At 42.6% G+C, this 21,232-nt stretch overlaps 1 protein-coding gene across 6 annotated transcripts in view; it reads right to left on the bottom strand.

Annotated features, from left to right (window-relative positions):
* NCK1 (NCK adaptor protein 1) overlaps positions 1 to 21,232 on the bottom strand; it is a 165,408-nt gene that overhangs the window by 34,044 nt on the left and 110,132 nt on the right. Inside the window, exon 1 of one of the 6 annotated variants that reach the window (XM_073625495.1) lies at positions 12,653 to 12,824. The exons of the other annotated variants lie outside the window; for them this stretch is intronic. Coding sequence (XP_073481596.1) covers positions 12,653 to 12,695 — 43 coding nt within the window. The 5' untranslated portion in view covers positions 12,696 to 12,824. Of the gene's footprint in view, positions 1 to 12,652; positions 12,825 to 21,232 lie in introns of those variants that run through there. 6 annotated transcript variants of the gene reach the window in all.

The raw sequence follows: 21,232 nt of genomic DNA, 5'->3' as shown, positions 1-21,232 counted from the left end.
TTTTTTGTCTACTCCTATTAATATGAATGATCAACAAACTTTATGAAGATTCCCACACATTTTTAAAGGCAAATGTAATTTATCTTTTTAATAAAGCACAATGATGGTTCTATTTTATTTTAGATACACATCAGAGTTCTTGCTTGAGAGGAGGCAGATTACTAATACCATACCATAGACCAGAGGGTCTATATAGGAAGGAGTCACGGAGACAAGTCTGGAGGTACTGAGGTGAATGACCCATTAAAAGGGCAAGGCGCAGTGTAACCTCCTCCATAGAGGTCAAAGCTTTCAGGTGATTGGTGGAGAATCACGCGGAATTCACTAAATTGGAAGGGTTCACCATTATCGTGGATGAATGAAAATTGAGGGGTGCTGTCACGTTTTGCAAACACTAAAGCGGGGCGGATCTGGAGTCTAGTCTCGGGAGGGGCACTGCCAGAAAATAAGATGTTACTTACAGAACCGTATTTAACATATCATACAGTCCGAACGTTGTTTAAAACAGTGACACCATTTTAAAGTGTTACATGCATCCCATTTATTTCTACTGAGACACACAGCCATTATATCCCAATATGACATGCTGGTGCGGGTCCCTGAACACACCCTGCATGCATTCTGGGACCCACACCCACATGCATGACATATTGGGATATAGCGGCTGTGTCTCAGTAGAAATAAATGGGATGCTGGCATTGGGATGTAACACTTTATGCATCCCCAAGCCAGTAAAAGACAGCCCTGCATGCTAGATACATGTCTAAAGCACGCTCTGGGTGAATGAAGCCTAAAGATGAATTTTCTCTCATTCTATATCATCATTATTATCATGATAATCATACAATACAGGTGCGGTGGCTCAACGCACCTGTACTATGTGATGATCATGATGATGATTGGCAATTGTAATATGGCACATGGAGGGGGTTAATGTACTCACTGATGTATTAGTGACCAATGGCAATTAATTAACCCCTTTGTGCTACATTAGTGGCACTAGTGGCAGTGTTTATAAACCCCCTCATGCTATAGCATAAAACTGGTTAATTAACACTGATGGTGCCACTGCGATTAATGCAGCACAAAGGGGTTAATTGCTACTGGTCACAAATACATCAATGAGTACAACCCCCTCCATGTGCCATATTACAATTACCATTGTAAATTATTTAACCCCCCCTCCCCCAAAGCATTAACCACTTCACAAAGACAAGGTGTTAGTTAAGGCTTTGTTGTGTTAATGAGTTCAGTGATCACTCACTTGCAGTGCACGTGAGCTCTGGCCACAGGTCCTATCGGCAGCATCTTGTCTTCAATCCCACGCTCCCGGCATCTGAATTGTGACGTCATACCAGCCAGGACTAGGAAGCTCCTGTCGGGTGGAGATCACTCCGCCTGACAGGGAAGTGAAGTGACACTCGCACCGCTCTGCTGCAACTCTGCCAGTAATGTTACAGTGTGTAGCAGCGGCCCCGGTGTCACCGCGATCCACACCCCCATAGTGATGCCACTGGGCCCCTCTAAATGAACTGATGGGGCCCAAGGAATATATTTTAGGCCACCTGGGAGCCGGGGGAAGCAGAAATAAAGTCCCCGCAGCTGCATTTAGATGATGCCTCGTAACTCAAATCTGGTGAGGTGGTGGAGGGAGAAAACCTTGAAGCCGGTATTATTTTCTAGAGGGGGGGCAACAGCCACGTTGGGCCCCCCACCCCCCAGATCCGCCCCTGCACTAAAGTGGGACTAATACATGGTGCACACTGTGCTATTCATTACTTTTAATGTGATTCAAATCAGTGCATATTGAATTTGTATGTTTAAAAAGTTTCCAGCATGGAGGTCCTTTTTTATTAAAGATCTTTATTTATGGTTTTGCTATATGTTGTATACATGATTGTACACTAGGGTTTTTGGTTTATGAATTGGATGATTACTACTTTTACTTTTTTTGAGGTTGACTGAGAAAAGAAAACAATTAGATTTTATTTGTGTACTTCATAAGACGGGGGATAACTGAGCAGAGGCGTTTCCTTGTCTAATTATTCCCACACATTTACTTCCTTGAATTCTGTGACATATATTGACTAAGCCCTGTGAGTAGGCACTCCTGTGTCATACATTTCACAGAGCCTGCCTTATGAACTATGGAGATGCTGAGCGGAAGAGGTTCAACAGGCGAAGTCAGTACAGGAATCACTGCTTGAAGGCAGCAAGGTTTTATGGGACATGCAGTCCTTAGAAATTGAACGTAAACAGCAGAGAAGGGAATTTGTGGAAAGATATCGCCAGCAACCAGGCACCACTTTCCAAGTGAACATTGGACTGTAAAAAATAACTATTCTAAGTATTGTTTTTACAATGCTGATGTTAAAAAAATGAAAGTATATGCTGTGATCATATAAACTCCAACCACTTAGCGACCATCCCACGTACATGTACTGCGGCAGGGCGACCGCTCTGTGTCGGATCACGTACCCAGTACGTAATGTGACACTTCCGGATCTGGGGCATGCGCGCCGCTGACGACCCACTCCCACTGTGATTGGACAAAGAGGAAGCCAATCAGCGGGTCCCGCCGAACATTCGGGACACAAGCAGAATAGCAGTCTGCCTATGTAAACAAGGCTATGTAAGGCCTATGTAAACCATTCTGTCAGCAGGGAAGGCAATGATCCTGTGTTTCTGCTAAGCAGGAACATGGATCTCTGGATTCCCCTAGTAAAGCACCTGCCCCACAGTGAGTAAAGACAACCTAGACATACATTTAATCCTTTGATCTCCCCTGATGCTAACCCCTTCCCTGCCAGTGTCATTAGTACAGTGACAGTGCATATTTTTCAGCACTGATCACTGTATTAGTGTCACTGGTCCCCAAAATGTGTCAGGGTTCCGATACAATATCACAGTCCCACTGTAAGATGCTGATCGCCACAATTACTAGTAGAATAAAAATATCCTATAGTTTGTAGATGCTATAACTTTTGCACAAACCAAGCAATATACGCTTATTGGGATTTTTTTTTTTTTTTTTGTTACCAAAAATATGTAGCAGATCACACATTGGCCTAAATTGATGAACAAAAAATTAGATCATTAGCATTTTTTTTATTGGGTATGTTTTATAGCAGAAAGTAAAAAATATTGTATTTTTTTCAAAATTGTGGGTCTTTTTTTGTTTATAGCGTAAAAAATAAAATCAGCGGAGGTGATCAAATACCACCAAACGAAAGTTCCATTTGTGGGGGGGGAGGACAAAAATTGTATTTGGGTACAGTGCCGAAGGACCCTGCAATTGTCAGTTAAAGGAACAGTGCCATATTGTAAAAAATGGCCTGGTCAGGAAGGGGGTAAAACCTTCCGAAGCTCAAGTGGTTAAGGCAGTAATGATACAAACCTACTTAGCTTTTCTTCATTATTCTGCTGCCTAGAATTTTTAACCTCAACTGCACAACAGCAACTGAATTCTAGGTGTCCAGATGTAAAAGAAAATATTGAACTTGGGGAAAAATTCGAACATTTCTCACATATAAAACGAAAAAAAAAAAAATGTCATACCACATCTACATCTGAGTTCCTCATTAGAAGCTAAGCTCAGTAAAGATTGAATTATGGGAATTCTCTACTCCATCTGTGCTGTGGGCTAAACGGACACATGACCTCAACCACTGAGCTCCAAAGGATTAAAAGGGTAGAACTTTCTCATGTCCTCTTGACAGTGTGCTGACACCGGGGTAAGCAGACGCTTTAGAAAGCCACTTGGACAACTTAAAGAAGGATTAGAATTTTCTAACAGGGAAAATGTAAGGAAGCCATCAGAGGTTGACATTATAGTAATGTTTATAACCACAGACCCACCTGAATAATTAAGACCCATCACAAATTTATATCATAATTATTATACAGGATTTTTAAATGGCGCCAACAGTTTGCGCAGCGCTTTACAACATGAGGGCAGACAGTACAATTATAATACAATTCAATACAGGAGGAATCAGAGGGCCCTGCTCGTTAGAGCTTACTAAGGTTTATAACCACGTAAAAAAAAAAAAAAAAAAAAGCAACACACAAATTAGGCAGTTGTTAAGCAGGTCAAAAATAATTCTGGCATTCAAGAGCAAACATCTGGTCATTATGGGGTTAAAGGGCACACAAGTCCAAAATAAAAATCAACTTTTCAAATAAAAAGTATAATTGATCAACACGGAGCCTTAGATTTTTGTATCACAGGCAACCACATTCAGCAGATGATGGTAACCCTGTGTTAGAGGACCCTCTCTTCCATAACAGGTTGTTATGCAGTTTAGGGAGTCCAAAGTTCCCAATGTCACCCTCTCGAAAATATGCAGAGTGATCTTCATGCATTGAAAACACACAGTGGCTAAGTGGTTAGAACTTTTGCCTAGCAACACTAGGGTCTTTGGTTCGAATGCCAACTATGACTATCTGCCTGGAGCTTGTATGTTCGCCCCGTGCTTGTGTGGGTTTCTTTCTACACTCCAAAGCATGCTGGTAGGTTAATTGGCTTCTGTCTAAATTGTCCCTAGTATGTGTATGTATGAATGTGAGTTAGGAACCTTAGAATGTAAGCTACTTATGGGCAGAGGCTGATGAGAATGTACAATATATACTGTATATATGTAGAATGCTGTGTAAATTAACAGTGCTGTATAAGAACAAATAAAATTTAAAAAAATATTTAAATATTTTTCTTCTATGAAAAATAGGAGCCCCCAAAACTCATAGCCATAATACTACCATTGTCTCCTTGCAACCCGAAGTGTGAGCGGGCTCCAAGCTGCAGGGATGATGAGGGATGACCTTTGCGGCCTTTGGCAAGTTTGACACTCTGCTGCCTCGTGAGGATCCAAGATGAGCTTTCCTTCCCACACAGCCTTCCTGTCGGCCACAGAGGCTTTCAGATCTTCTGCAAAGGCTTGTGAAAAGCTGCTACACTCCAGTATGCTGGTGTGCTAGGGCCTGCGTGACCATTGGATTGGCTAGATCATTTTTACCTTGTAATGATCAGAAATTCTCAAGTGCAAGCTGCAACTGTTTATTTTGAAGCACGCAGAGCTGCATATTTGCTCCAAAAAAGCAACTTGGGGTGTAATAAAGCCACTGGACCCACAAAACCGCTAGCATTTTCAGGAGGAAGCTTAGTAATGGGGGCCTACATTTTACTCTTTGTCAACATGGAGAGAACTCCTGTTCTACATACCTGACCCAAAGTATTAAAAAGTCACTGAGCCATCATGTCAGCCGGCAAACTAGACTAGACTAAACTTATTATTGTTATATGCATAAAATGTAATGTAATGTATGACTGAATTTTGCAATGATTTTTATATTTGCTTTACAGGCCAAATGGTTTACACGAATGCAAAGAGCTGACTTTAGTCGAGCACAAACACAAAATCAAATCCCCAAAAAAAAAAAAAATGTTGAAACGAGCTTAAAAAAGGCTACATTGTGAAACTCATCATAGTCATTATGTCAGACTTTCTGCTATACTGTAAATACAAACCATTATTTATAGGCTATAAATATAACTATTCTGAAGGCTAGAAAACAAACTGAGCTTCTGTCTACACTCTGTAAATTGATGCTCAGATCATCGTGAGGAAATCTATTATGTCATAATGGAGACCATTATCAACAGAGGGGAGGAGGGGGAATGGCTGTCCCAGCTGAGTGATCCCACATTGTAACTCCTTTCCTGAGACATACAGATGTTTCCTGTCACCTAGATAACCCATTGATAGTTACTTGTACCCAACTTACTCTGTGCAACTGGTATTGTGTTTATGCTCAGGCCACAACTGATTGAGATAACAGAAGATACTACTTTAGGTGGACCCATACTCAAAAAGTAAAGATATGTGTCCAAACAGTTCCCTGCCACGTTTACCTTCTTTTCTGGAATTCCTCCTGAAAAATAGTTTTGAATTTCCTGTAGGCACTCCTGTTCTTCGAGCCTTGCAGTGTGAGGCAATCTAAAGCTCTGCTGTTTCTGAGATTTGGTAATGTCACTACTGTGCTGACCACCATTTTCCTTGCTGGAGAGAAAGCTGTACTAGAGTACCTGCAGTTCAAGGATCTGCCTGCTTTATCCATTTAGTAAATCTGTGCTTTCTGCACCTCTAGCAGTCATCAGGGGGCAGCTCTGACATGAAGAAGCAAAGTCCCACTTCTACCAATATGGCCTCAGCCACACAGACACGGTGCAAAACACCACCTGGTAAATCAGTAATGTGGAAAGACCAAAGGCAATACTGAGGACAAGTCCATTTGTCCAGACGTGCCTTTTATTGGGCATATTGTTCAGAATTCAGTTCCTGTTTAAAGTGGAAAACTAGCCGATTCCCAACAAAGCTTAAATCTGTTCCCACCCCCTGCTAAACCCCATTTTATCTACCCTGTGAAAGGAAGCCATGTATACTTACCTACCAACTAGACCATATTGCTCTCAGAATAGGTAAGTTTACCTATTCTGGGAGCAATACGGTGCGGTTGGTAGGCAAGTATACACAGCTTCCTTTTACAGGGTAGTTAGAATAGTGTTTAGTAGGGGGTGTGAACAGGTTTAAAGCGGGGTTCCACCCAAATTTTGAACAATATCTGTATGTATTCTCTTCCTTGCCTAGATGCTGACATGCCGTTTAAAAAAATTTAAATCGCCGTAATTACCTTTTATTTTTCTATTCTTCTTTGCACTTCCTGGTTCTCCTCCCGTGGGATTAGGCGTGTTTCTAGCCTCTCCCAGACTCCTGGGAGCTAGTCTCAGGCTTCCCAGGATGCCACTGAGCATGTGCGGGAATGAGCGGTGAATGCTGGGAGCACAGCATTCACCACATCCAGGAAATAAATGCTTGTGGGCTTCAAATGCCCACAATGAAGATGGAAACCGCCTGCAGTGAATAATATAAGTTATTCTTTCCGACGAAATCTGACACAGGCGGACATATTACACACAATATGTGAGTATGTAATGCTGAGAAGAAAAGTTTGTGAATGAACTCAAAAAAAAAAAAAAAAAACCGATAGATAGGTGGACCCCCGCTTTAAGCTTAGATAGGAACAGGATGGACTTCAACTTTAAATATTAGGTTACTTTTAATAGCTAGGTATGTGTGAGCATAAAGCAAATCCGACAAAAATCAGGTATTTCAAACTCAAACTACCAAGCAAAAAAGGGAACTACTTGGCTCAGCCATCAGATCAATCGGAAATCTGCCCAGGGTATGAAAATCTCACAAAACATACACAGACCACAGAAGTGACTTGTTGGTATGCCAAACAGAAGAGTTCAACGAGTAAACCACGCTCAGAATGAGGTAGTGTTTTGTGACTCCTCCACTGGAGAAAAGCCATATGTTACAAATTACTAATCTGGTTAAAACTTCCTCACTGCAGCATGTATTATCATGAACTGGATGGAGCAGAGAAAGCCCTTAATCCTAAAGAGGCAGACACAAAAACTTGCTTAACCCCTTCTCTGTGCCTCCTAATCCTGCTTGCAGTTTTGACTTCACATCCATTTCCGGTCCCCAACTGGTTGCCAAAAATCTACTGGAGCCTTGTGACCCAGCTTTGTTCATAGTGCCTGGAGTCTGAGTTTAACGGATATGATTAGACACAGCGTTAACCCCTGCTACATTAGCATACAGCCTACCAAGTCTTGACTAATCACATGGAATGATTTCAAAGATTGCTTCAACTCGGTTTGACAACTGTACTTCTAGCACTTAAAAACTACAGTGCAATCAAAAAATTCTACAAATACACTTTTCATTCTGCGTTATGACACATGACTATTTTTCAATGGCCCATTGCACAATGGAAAGGCATGAGCAGACATGGCTTCAAACTTTTCTGTCTTTGCAAACTTGCACTTTCCCATGTTTCATCATCCTGACCAATCCCTCCTCCTCACCCCACTTATCCTTCTCTGCAGCCTGCTCCAAAAGAAGCATGAATGAACGAAGGCACAGCAGTCTTCTCTATACCCATTCAAAGAGCTGACTTTATCTGCACAGGAGGCATGTGTGTTTCGTGCAGTCGTATGCAGGAAACCTGGGAAAGTCAGTGACAGACAGACCGCTCCACGGATCTCCAAGTGCATCCCCAAGTGTACATCCATACAGGACCGATGCACAGATCAGAACACAGACAGACTTTGTCCTGATCTGCACATTGCTCCTGGATGAATGTACACTCAGGGATGCGTTTCGAGATCCATGCAGCCGTTCGTCTGTCACTGACTTTACCAGGCTGTCTGCATGGAACATATTCCTCTTGTGCGAGTAAAGATGACCCTTTGCACGTCAGTACAACGGGTCAAAAAATGTAGGGTGGCAGGGAGGCATTTTTGATCTAATTTCCTGTGGGATGGGCAATGAATGATCGCCAGTCACAGCATTTCACATTTAAGCACAGTACACCAGTGTGAATGAGGCCTTTGTAAGCCAAGTGCTGCCAGCTCCAGACGCCAAAATATGGGCCTTATATTCAAAAGCTGCAAATAGAAAAAGTTGAGAAAAACAAAGTAGTTCTATTGGTGTTCTCATACTCCATAAAGAGGATGGGATTGGCTAATAGTAACAGTCTAAGGCCTCATGTGCATGAAGCGCTAGTCCTTACATAGGCTTTTGCCAGCAGCAAGATCCTGCTTAAAGTGTTACTAATCCCACAACAGTAAAATCGGTCTGTATATGCAGTAAAGCATGCTTGTTATACTGACTTAGAACCTAAGGGGTTAATCCTCTGCATTGTGTAAAAAGGCTGTTTGATCCTGCATACACATCCTCATCTTCCACGGACTCCAAAACCAGATAAGACAGTTACTGGAGTCAGGCTGCACATGCTCAGTTTAGCGTGTATTGCTAGAGAGTTTTTTTTTTTTACTTGGGGGCGTGCATGTGATCAGCACAGTCATTCAGCACTGTCCAGACAGAGGGTCAGGGGTCCTCAATCCTGATAGGAGTCAGTGCAGTATGAAAACTCCTCCTCAAGCTTTAACCAAGCACTGATAGAAGTCACAAGACTGCTATATACGGCTGATGAGAAAAGGTATTTAGGGGTTTATATTTACTAAAATGATTGCATTTTCATGTTCTGTAGGAGACCAGATAAAGGTAATGCAGGGGCCTGGGTTTAAAACACTTGGTTCTAAAGCCTTAAAAGGGTTGTAAAACTTCACAAATACCCAGTGAAGTGAACAGCCTCAGATGATAAACCGAGATAAAGCAGATGCTCCTTCATAGGTTTTAACTTGTTTATCTGCAGACTTCTCTTCACCCCTTGAAAAGGGCAGATCATGTTAAAAATCTTTCTTCATCTGTCCGGAGCACAGCGGAGGGGGCGGAGAGGCTGCAGTAACAGTGTGCAAGAGCCGACTGGAGGAAAAGAACACACCCTCTTCATACACTAGAAGAAAGGTGTTGTGAATAGACAAGCTCTGTTCTGAGCTCCCCCACACACAAATTTCCGCTCACGTGTCGGGAAAACTTCTCAGAAGAGACTCAGGCTGATAACAGAGGAACGAAGCATCAGAGAGAAACGACACTTAGGACTTTGAAGAGAGAGAAGTAAACAATACAGATATATGTGCTTTGCTCAGATTCCATGACTGAGGTGTACAACCCCTTTAAAGAGGAAGTAAACCCTGCATTGCATACTAGCCCATTATGTTGCACTTACCAGAAAACGAAGCCCGCGGGGACATGGTGGCTGCATCCATATTCACCCCTTTTTCTTCCGGGGCCGTAGACTCTGGCTCTGTGACTGGCTGAAGTCGTGTGACGTCACTCCGGAGCCGACGGTCATGGCACGGGCCCTTTTGAAACGGCACGGTCGTGACCTTTCTTCAGTGCGCATGCGCCGATGATGTTGGCGCAAGCATATATGGTAAATATGTCTTAAAACGTGTAGGTTTAGGTGGTATTTCCAGTACCTACAGGTAAACCTTATTATAGGCTTACCTGTAGGTAAAAGTGGTGTAACTAGGTTTACAACTACTTTAACTTTCTGTGCTGCAGGATCCCCCCAGCACCCCCCCTTTTTTCTTATCCAAGTCCAATCCGATCCAGCGATGTGCTCGAGAGCTGAGGCTCTCGTCACCGTTTCCCTCCTCATTGGGCAGACTGATAGCAGCTGAAGCCAATGGCTCCCGCTGCTGTCAATCAAATGTTCTGAGGAGTGAGTGGGAAGCAGAGCCAAGCCACCTGCTCTGTGTCAATAGACATAGACAGGGCGTCTTGGGAGTGTGAGCCCACACGGGTGCCCTCATTGAAAACAGCTTACGTGGGGACACTTGCCAAAAGGAAAAGGGCCCTGGAGCGCCAGTGAGGAACCCCAGAAGAGGATCGGAGCTGCTTTGTGAAAAAGTATTGCACAGAGCAGGTAAGTATGACTTTTTTTTTTGCTTTTTATAAAAGAACAAAGGTTTAATGTCACTTTAAATACTTGTCTGTGTGATGTACACATGTAACATTTGTGCGATGTTAATTTGTATAATCAACTTGTTGATGTTAACTTCTGGCTCTAAGCAGTGGCAGCAACCAATAGGGTCCATGTTCAGTATGATGGATGCATGTAAACATAAGCCCAAACCTTTACATCCATACATCGGCATATGCGGACCTGTGTGCATGGGCCTTTAGTATGCTTTCACTGTGTTAGCCAATGAAGAAACTGCGGCTGTGCAAACTCACTCGCGCATCTGAGTTTGATAGGGATGGGTGCATGGCCCCAGAAGCACAACGGTTACATTCAGAGCCGTGCAGCCGTCCCTGCATACCTGTCGAACTCAGATGTGCCAGTGAGTCTATACAGTCACATCTCTATTGATGAACACAGGCTGCCTGCATACAGCTCCATGCTGCTCCGGACTGAAAAAGCTGTACAAACCTCTGTGCCCATGTAAATGAGCCCTTATGCCACGTACACACAAGCGGACTTTATGGCAGACTTGGTCCGGCGGACCGCACTCCGTCGGATAATTTGATCATGTGTGGGCTCCAGCGGACTTTTTTTTACCCAAAAGTTGGACGGACTGAGAAATGAAAGAGGTTTCAAATCTTTCCGACGGACTCGAGTCCGGTCGAAAAGTCTGCTCGTCTGTGTGCTAGTCCGACGGACAAAAAACGACGCTAGGGCAGCTATTGGCTACTGGCTATCGACTTCCTTATTTTAGTCCGGTCGTACGTCATCACGTACAAATTCGTTGGACTTTGGTTGATCGTGTGTAGGCAAGTCCGTTCATTCGAAAGTCCGTCGGAAAGTCCACCGGACCTAGTCCATCGAAAAGTCCGCCCTTGTGTACGCGGCATTAGATAGAAGGAAAGGTTATAACTCCTGTCAGGGATTCACCCTTCTCTGGAATCACTAGAAATAAATCCAAGATATCCAAAATGACAAGGGTGTCACCTGAACAAAGATAAGCACATTTTTTTTCAATGGGGGCAACTGTGAGCTACAACTGTCTTTAAAAGGGAGTCTGTCCGTCCACCCCCCCATTTCCTGTTGTGTTTTTCTGGGACAGGAAGTGAAGGGAAATCTCTCCAATAGGACACAGATGGTTAAAAAAAACAACCCACTCAGTGCATAAGAATACCCACAAACTTATAGACTGTACGCATATTACTGATGTGAACACTACACAAAATTGAGACTTATTCAATGACTGCACAAGGAGCAGTATTACACTACAATCACAGATTACTGTAATATGACAAGAGAAATGGAAGCATGCTGGGTGCCATGAGTTAGGCTGGATTAGCAAAATTAACACACATATGTGAACATATGCACTACTTTTGACAATGGAACATGCTACAGATATGGAAGAATAAATGGTACCACAATGTGCATATACCCCTCTGCATTACCACGTGTTGCAGTAAATAAAACTTTGCCACCACAGACCTCTTGCTCTATGGCAACAGGGTCACTTCACAGAACTATACTCATTTCCATTTTTTACATTGTGTTAATGTGAAAGCAATGCCTTGAAAAATAATGGGCTGCCAACACACCAGGACATCTCGAAAATCATAGTCACAAAATTTGGAACACAATGCACTGCACCACACTATGGTGCGTTGCCCTAGTGCGTTACGTGCCATTATTAATGAATGCCACCACAACGCATGCAACGTGCACTGCTGCTAGTTGCCACAACACATTCCTTTAAATTGGCCCTAACATTAATCGGTGAAATAAGCCTGTTAAGGCGTGTATTTATGTGGGCATGGATCTCTTTATACAAGTTTTAGACCAGTTTCTGTAGCTTTTAAGGAACTACAGAGTGATCTGGCAATGGAGTAAGAAACTCATCACCTCTTCAAACACATAAAGACATGTTAAATAATTAAACGCTTCTCAGCTACAAGGTGTTCAAACTCCACCCTCAGTACTCGGGAACAGGTAGAGACCCAGTAAAGAAAAGCAGAGCCCTTCCTAGAAGAAATGAAGGTTCACCTGCACTGGAGCACACCACCCAGAGAGTGAGATCCTGTGCAAAGCACTGAAGAAAGAGGAGGGACTGTTCTCAGGCACAATGCACTGGGCAAGCAGTGATTAAAAAGAAGCATTGTCCTAGCAGAGGCAAGGAGACGACTACCGAGAACCATGCAGGGGACACACTTACTGAACCAGTGTCTGAAGATCTTCCGAAGATCCATTCTTTTCATAGAGAGCCTGCTTTCTGGAACTTCTACCTCTCTGGAGTCCACCCTAAAATTTCCTGCCCCTGTGGTGGGGGAAGCTGGATAGAAGCAGTCACATGACCGCGTCCTTCCTACGGAAACAAAGTCACTGCTTTGGCCAGTCCTCCCTGTTCTTTAACCCTTCTGATTCCAGAACAGCTAGCAAACCTCCCCACACATAACAATGATTAGGAGAAAGTTTAGACCTTCTGCTACTCACCCATAATCCTGTAATGTCCGAGGCTATGCTGGCACTAGTAGTTCCACAAAATCTAAAGATTTCATCTTAGCAGTCCAAACAGAACATAGTAAAATATAAAAATGATATTGTTGAAAGAGAAAGGAGTCACCCAGCTGAGAAACCACAGAAGAAAAGTGCATTATCTATTGTGATCAGAGTCTGTTAGCTCACACATAGTTGATAACGATACACAAGTATTGTGTGTAGGAACACATGCCTCTTGGAATGGGTATTAGCAGTATTTCACAGAGTGGGTCTTTTTTGGAATAAATCACAAATGGTAAATGGGCAGGTTACCTTGTTAAAATGTATCTAGTTGGTCAACATCTTGAGTAGATTTAAACTATGATGGTAATTCCCTGACTTTATACCACATTGTATTGTTCTACTGGAAACATTTATGTCAAACTTCTCATTGTTATTATTGTGTATATTGTCACAGAAGATGCACTGTAATGCCCCGTACACATGGTCGGACTTTGTTCGGACATTCCAACAACAAAATCCATGGATTTTTTCCTACGGATGTTGGCTCAAACTTGTCTTGCATACACACGGTCACACAAAGTTGTCGGAAAATCCAATCGTTCTAAACGCGGTGACGTAAAACACGTACGTCGGGACTATAAACGGGGCAGTGGCCAATAGCTTTCATCTCTTTATTTATTCTGAGCATGTGTGGCACTTTGTCCGTCGGATTTGTGTACACACGATCAGAATTTCTGACAACGGATTTTGTTGTCGGAAAATTTTATATCCTGCTCTCAAACTTTGTGTGTCGGAAAATCCGATGGAAAATGTGTGATGGAGCCTACACACGGTCGGAATTTCCGACAACAAGGTCCTATCACACATTTTCGGTTGGAAAATCCGACCGTGTGTATGGGGCATTAGTCTTGTTCCCTAATCTCCTGATGAGACTATTTGTTGATGTATCTGTTGATTATGTTCAATAAAAATCTTTGAACAGAAATTGTATCTCGTTAAGCCTGGTACACACCGCAGTTTTTTTTTTTGTGAAACCCCAAAAAACTGACATCTCTGGTTGGGAGCCGCTGTATTAACAATGGAAGGTTAGTCGCCCCCGCTGAGCTGTTGTGTTGAGAGCGCTGATCGGGAGTTGGTCAGGTGCCGGTTTTCCAGCATGGACGTCCAACATATACAAGGGTCAGATTATCGGTTGGTATTTTTTGTACAGGCAAATATCTCCCAACGGGGCTATAGTTCAACATTATCCTGCCAGTAAATTAGTTCCTGTTGTTCATCCAAGCACAGTACTACAGAAAACCTTTCCATATACTCATTTCCATAATACAGACCAGCGATAGGGGGGAATAATGCAAACTGACAACATTCAGCACCAGGCAGCGAACACAGGAGTGTTATTATGATACTGGATTTCTGGCAGGATCTACAAGTATTTTTTGCAGTTATGCAACATATAAAAGGACGGGCTCTCTGGGTGACATCAGATAGTCACGCCCCATGGTTACATAAGAGATGACAGACAGATTTGGACATCACAATGGTGGAAGACAGCATCAGGACAAGAGCGGGCCTTTTTGTTTTTAGCGGGTAAATGGTGGCGAGGGAGAAGAAGGCAGCAGGAGAAGACGGAGCTATTTTTTTTTTAATAAAGAACTTGTCAAAAACTGGCTCTTTTTTTTTTTTTTTTTACTTCAATACTTTTTTTTTACTTCAATTTCACTGCTTTTTTGGTGACTGGGTAGGGGTACGATGTACCTGCTACCCAGGGTTGTCGGGAAGAGGCCCTTGTCCCCATCAACATGGGGGCAAGGTGTGCTTTGGGGTGGGGGGCGCAGAGCCCCCCTGCCCTGAAGCACCTACCCCCCCCAATGTTGAGGGCATGCGGTCTGGTATGGTTCAGGAGGGGGCGCTCGCTTGTCCCCTCCCTTTCCTGACCTGCCAGGCTGCATGCCCGGAACAGGGTCTGGTATGGATTTTGGGGGGGACCCCCACACCATTTTTTTTTTATTTTGTCGTGGGGGATCCCCCCCCCCCCCACAGTCCATACCAGGCCCTTCGGTTTGGATTTTTTTTTCAACAGGAAGGGAGGTTTTTTTGTTTTGTTTTTGTAACTGTCCAAAATTGCAGCAAGCAGGATTTTTAACACCACAATGGAAGCACAATAGACCAGTGTGAAGTCATACATAGGATATAAAGGGATGCATTTTTTAACTTTTCTTGCACTAAGACGCCTTTCACACTGGGGCACTTTTCAGGTTGAAAAACACCTCCCCTGCAGTCCCAGAGTGAAAGCCAGAGTGCTTTCACACTGGGGCGATGTGTTGGTAGGAGGTTAAAAAAAAATCCTGCAAAGCACTTCGGCAGCGGTGCTACACGGGCGCATTTAACCCTTTATTTAGCCGCTATCGGGGGTTAAAAGCGCCCCGCTAGCGGCTGAATAGCGCCGCTAAAATGACGGTAAAGCAGAAAATGACGGTAAAGCAGTAAATGACGGTAAAGCGCCACTAAAACTAGCGGCGTTTTTCATGTCAATGCCGCCCGCCCCAGTGTGAAAGTAGCCTAAAAGGTGCTAAAAAACGGCAGACAACTTCATAGTCATTTAAATTCATGATATTAAGTAAAAAGTCAAATATATCACAATTATATAAAAATATATACCGTATTTTTCCTGCGTATAAGATGACCGCTTACACTAAAAAAAAAAAAAAAAAAAAAAAAAAAAAAGGCCAAAAAGCGAGGGTCGTCTTATACGCCGGGTACAAAATTCCGCCTGCTGGATGTCAGCCTGCCGGACAGTGGATGTGCGGTAATACTGTATGTAGCTTACCGTATACACCGCTGAGCCAATCCCGGCGAATAATGTAATCTATTAATGAATACAGAGCCTGCTCGGATTGGAGTAACAACCTCTGCCAATCCGAGCAGGCTACATACAGTAGTCTGCTCGGATTGGCTTCGAGAGTCAGAGAGGCACGGGCCGATGTTACAGCCTCTGCCAATCCGAGCAGGCTTTGTATTCATTAATATTATACATCACTTGCTGTGATTGGCTCAGCGCGGTATGGCTCCAGCAAGAAGGAAATATGAAACCTCGGCAGGGGGGGGGGGGTCGTCTTATGGTGAGTATAGGCAAAAACTGGAAAATTAGGGGGGGGGGGGGGGTTGTCTTCTACGCCGGCACATACGCATATTTTTTTAACAAACTGTCATTTTCAACCAAGTGCATCCTGAATGTCGGTTCCAAAATTTTCATTCGGTGCACCTCTACTGATTATGAATCGGATAATAAATCGGGTGCATCACACAAATCAACCAATTGTGTAAAATGAATGAACTGCAATGGTCGCCTCTATACGTCAAGGAATATAGCTTAGTGTAGCATCAGCTATAGCAATCCCAGTTCCTATAAGCAAAGCAAGCCTAACCTACTGGTACATGGCCGCCCTTAGGAATGCCATGTTCACTGGCCAGGAAGTACAGGAGGCAGAAGAAAGGAACAAAAGAGTCTCTGTGGTTCAGTTGTCTGAAGGGATGGCTGGGCTGGTCTCTTGCAGAAATGCAGTCAGCAGGGTGTGCAGATGGAGGAGTTCAGGCACAGGTAGACACATGGACAGCAAACAGGTAAAAGATCGGTCCAGGCAGCAGGCAGAAACGTGGTCAATAAACAGGCCAGGGTTAGTACAGACAGTGGCAACACTGCACTGATGTGGTGGTGATCGAGAACACTGTTGCTGGCTGCACTAGTCTGGTGACAATGGGACAGGTGTGGTGGTCATCTGGTACAATATGAGTATTGTGGCGGTGATCAGGGACCATAGGGTCAATTCATAAAGTGATAAATACTGCATGACTTTTTTAGCAAAAATAAATGATGTAGTATTATCTCAAAAGTAGTCAATTCACTAAAAAATATGAGGTAAATATTTTTTGTGATTTTTTTAGCACTTAAATTTTGTTATTGTTGCAATCTTTTTTTTTTTTTTTTTTCATATGCTAACACTCCACCAGAGGATAGCTCTGTAAATGAATACACACAAATATTGTGAAACTATGAAAACATTCTAGTGTACTTTCATTCACAGAACAATCAATGTTACAATTTACTTTCATTCCTAAACTCAGCGTAGAACACGTCCACACCGATACACTGTATGCTTTTAACTTACTGCACAGTGCAGAGCCCCCCTCATTGTTATTTTGTACATTACTAAAATACCAGATGCCTACAACAGGTGATAACAAAATAGGTGTATTATTATTGTTTTTTTTTGTCAATTGACTTTAAAGCGGTATTAAACCCAAAACCAATTATATTGCGGCTTACCAATCATTAGATGTGGTGGCTGCATTCGTTTTTTTTTTGTCTTTTTTCCCCCTCTGCTTTCACCTGGTGATCTGGCCAGTAACACTCCTGTATTAGAGAGAACACTGAAGGAATGAGCAGGGGAGGCACGGCAGCATTGTCAGTCAGTAGGGGAGTGTTAAATGTATTAGCAGATTCAGACCCACTAACAAGTTGGAGCTAAACTCTAGTTAACCCTTTATAATCAGTAAAAGCAAATGTTCCTTTTGGGATAAAGGCTTTGCATGAATACATAAAAGTGAATAATTTTAATCACCCCTGGCAGTGCTAAGTGGTTTGTCTTATCCATATAAACTGATACATTGTGCTGGAGAGCCAACCTTTTTGAAATACAGATGTGCTGGTTGGATTGCTAGGTGAAAATACAATAAAGCAAGCCCAAAAAACACCGAAATGCAGCCATCACATCTAAGAATTGCTAAACTACAATATAATAAATGTTTGCTTTTGGGTTTAAAACTGCTTTAAGGATACTGGCAGCACTGGTGTGGACTTTGTACTGCTGTGTTGGTGATCAGACACAATGGCTGGTGGCACTAACCTATTATCAGAGCAGCCAGTCATTGATCACCCCAGAGCAAGTACTGTGTTCACTATGGTGACAGTATGTGTAAAAAAAAAAAAAAAATATAAAAAAGGTTTTAACATCCAAGAAAAAAAACAAAAAAAAAAAAAAAAAAACGCCAAAAGTAGTGGTGGAGATGAATGAGGAAAAGCATAACTTCCCTTTCCAGACGAAGTTCCGCTTTAAGACCAACATCAGTACTGCTGGAAAGTTTTAATATGCTGTTACTTCATTGTCCAACCACATACAGATGAATGGGCACTTTATTTCCAGTGGCTGAATCACAGAGATGCCAATGCATGGCTTTTATTCATTGATATGACAGCACAGGCACATTCCACAGCACTGTACACCATATTCTATCACAGCCAGAATACATAGGACAGCATTTCTTGGTCACCCCACATGCATACATTTTACATCACATGGAAAGGGACCCATACAACAGAGTGCACGACATCTCAGCTGTATCTGCTATGGGAAAAGACTCTGAAGTAATATTGTTTTCAAACTAAAGCCACCCATAGACCGTTCAAATCTCGGCTGGTTCAGCAGGAATCTGCTGAGATTCGAACCTTGTATGGGCAGGCTGAATGTACCCAAGTTGATTGATCGACCGCATTGGGTGCAACCAGTCTTCTGATTTTATATGCAATTATTGCAAGCAGCTGTTCTAGCCGCTAGCAATAATCACTGTTCTCCTAGCAGGGACGGCTTCCTCCGCTGGGAGAACACAGTGGTTCTTGCAGGAGGGATTCCTAAGGTTGCAGGAAAGAAAATCGCTCTGTCTATGATTGCCCCAATACTGCACAGGCTCCTACAAGGTGACATGTATGATATGCAAACTTACCAGCTTTCAGGGTGGATAAAAATCTCTTTTTTTTTTTAATTTAAAAAAGGAACTGCAGTCTGCTCACATAATTTGTAATTAAAAACCTTTTTGCCATTCTGAAGCTTCCCTCCAACCACTTTGCATATGATTTTATATATGCTGTAATTCTGTACTTGCCAAATATGTTGCAGAAATCCCCCTCCACCGAGTCTGACTGGAACCATTTTAACTGTGAGCAGCTGAAGCACATTTGGCACCTTTCAGGGGGGGGTGCAGATACCTGTATAATACAGGTATTTGAACCCACTTCCAGGCATAGACTCCCACGGGAGTCTACGCTTCTTCCTGTCCCCCCCCCCCGCTGTCTGCGGGGAAACACACGGGTCCTAGAGACAGCAGGGACCATCCGGATTGTGCAGCGTGACTCGTGCATGTGCAGTAGGGAACTGGGAAGTGAACCCGCAAGGCTTCACTACACGATTCCCTTACCGAAGATGGTGGCAGCAGCACCCACGAGCCGAGGGTGCCGACATCGCGGGCACCCTGGACAGGAAGTGTCCATATTTTAAAAGTCAGCAGCTGCAGTATCTGTAGCTGCTGACTTAAAAAAAAAAAAAAAAAATTCAGGGGACCTCCACTTTAAGACATTAATAATTTAGTTTATTTAGGATGAAAGGGAGCTTAGTTATGTAGCATTAGGCTGTATATTCTGCAAATATTTACTTTTTTGGTAAACTCATTCAATAAATCCAAGCTCTGCAAGCTGAGATAACATGCACTGCATTGATGCATTCACACAATGTCACAGTAACCATGATATAAAACAGAGTTCAGGAATATTCCTTTATCTCATTGTTTTGAAAATCAATATACACTACAAACTGTATGATTGAATCGGTTCTGATATCGCTGTTTTGCTAACCTGACAGCTTATTATTCTAAATAGAAAACCTTACAAGCAAAAAGAAATCCTTACATTTAAAGAGCACCTGTCATTTCAGATCCATCATGCTAGTGCCTGTTAGAGGGCATCATCTCACCTGCTGCCACCACATCCCTCACCTTGTTATGTCACTGCCACATCACCAGCCGTCCCATTAAAGTGAAGGGACTGTGGGTAAGTCAACAGCGGGTCAGAGGAGGAGCCGCTGCGGGACAGAGATGACAGTTGCTCTTTAAAAATTAGGATTCAATTTGACTTTATTTAAATCAAATCCACCCTGCCAGATTTTCAAAAGGAAATCTGGGAACACATTACTGACCATGTCCAAGTTGAACCATACCCACAAAACTTACACCCCATCTGTAGTCATACAAACAAAACCACCTTTTTAATACCCTCAAACAATTGGTCGTGGTCTTTTGGAACAGGAGGAAGACATTCAAGGTAAAAAAAAAAAAATGGACAAAGCACCAAGGGATTGACACGCCCTCCTCTGCACAACCATTCACTGGGAAGATCAGTGTGCTGCTGCTTTTCCTACCCCCCCAGCTCTTATGCAGCTGAGAACAGAGGGAATATGATTTACTTACAAAATTACAAAAAAATAAAGGAAAAAAAAGTTATTTTTTGTTTTTGAATAACTATACAAAAATATTTGCCTTTCATTTCCATTTTAAATTGAATGGGTTTTCGAAGGTGATTGTTTACAAACACTTTAAGGGTATCCAGAAGAAAAAAAAAAGGCAGAGTGTAGATGATACTGCCAACCAAATACCTGAAGGCATGGCCAATAAGGTTGATGTTGCTTCAAATGTTGCTCAGGTATGTGACGACTTAGTAAATAGGCCCCATTATTGGTGAGTTTGGGAGTAACCATAACCCCAAGACTGGTGTAAGCGGCTGCAATGGCCGCCTACAAATTTCTTTCTGGTATAATATACATGGGGCCTAACATAATAGTCATGTATGCCCTTACATGTCTCCAATGCATAAAAGCATCACGGAAGCTGGCAATGCCCAGACTAGGACCCAAAATCCAAGATGTGGCTGGCTCAAGTTGCCTAAACAACACAAAAGAGGCGAAAACAAAAACGCATACACACATCGAAAGGAGGGAGAGGTTTTTTTTTTTTTAACAAGAAATCTAAAATCAACATAAATTGATAGCTTTTTGTTCAGGATATAGGAAAACTTGACACATAAATCCCTTTAACCACTTAAGGACCAGCCTCGTTTTGGATTTTAGGTGTTTACATGTTTAAAACAGGTTTTTCTGCTAGAAAATTACTTAGAACCCCCAAACATTATATATGGTTTTTCTTCTAACACCCTAGAGAATACAATGGCAGTCATTGCAATACTTTTTTTTGCACCGTATTTGCGCAGCGGTCTTATAAGCGCACTTTTTTTGGAAAAAATTCACTTTTTTGAATAAAAAAATAAAACAGTAAAGTTATCCCAATTTTTTTTATATTGTGAAATATAATGTTACGCTAAGTAAATTGATACCCAACATGTCATGCTTGAAAATTGCGCCCGCTCGTGGAATGGCGTCAAACTTTTACCCTCAAAAATCTCCATAGGCGACGT

Source organism: Aquarana catesbeiana, linkage group LG04, assembly GCF_042186555.1.
Source record: "Aquarana catesbeiana isolate 2022-GZ linkage group LG04, ASM4218655v1, whole genome shotgun sequence".
NCBI classification, from domain to species: domain Eukaryota; kingdom Metazoa; phylum Chordata; class Amphibia; order Anura; family Ranidae; genus Aquarana; species Aquarana catesbeiana.
Note: the sequence above shows the minus strand (reverse complement) of the source record. Positions and strands in the feature narration are given on the sequence as shown.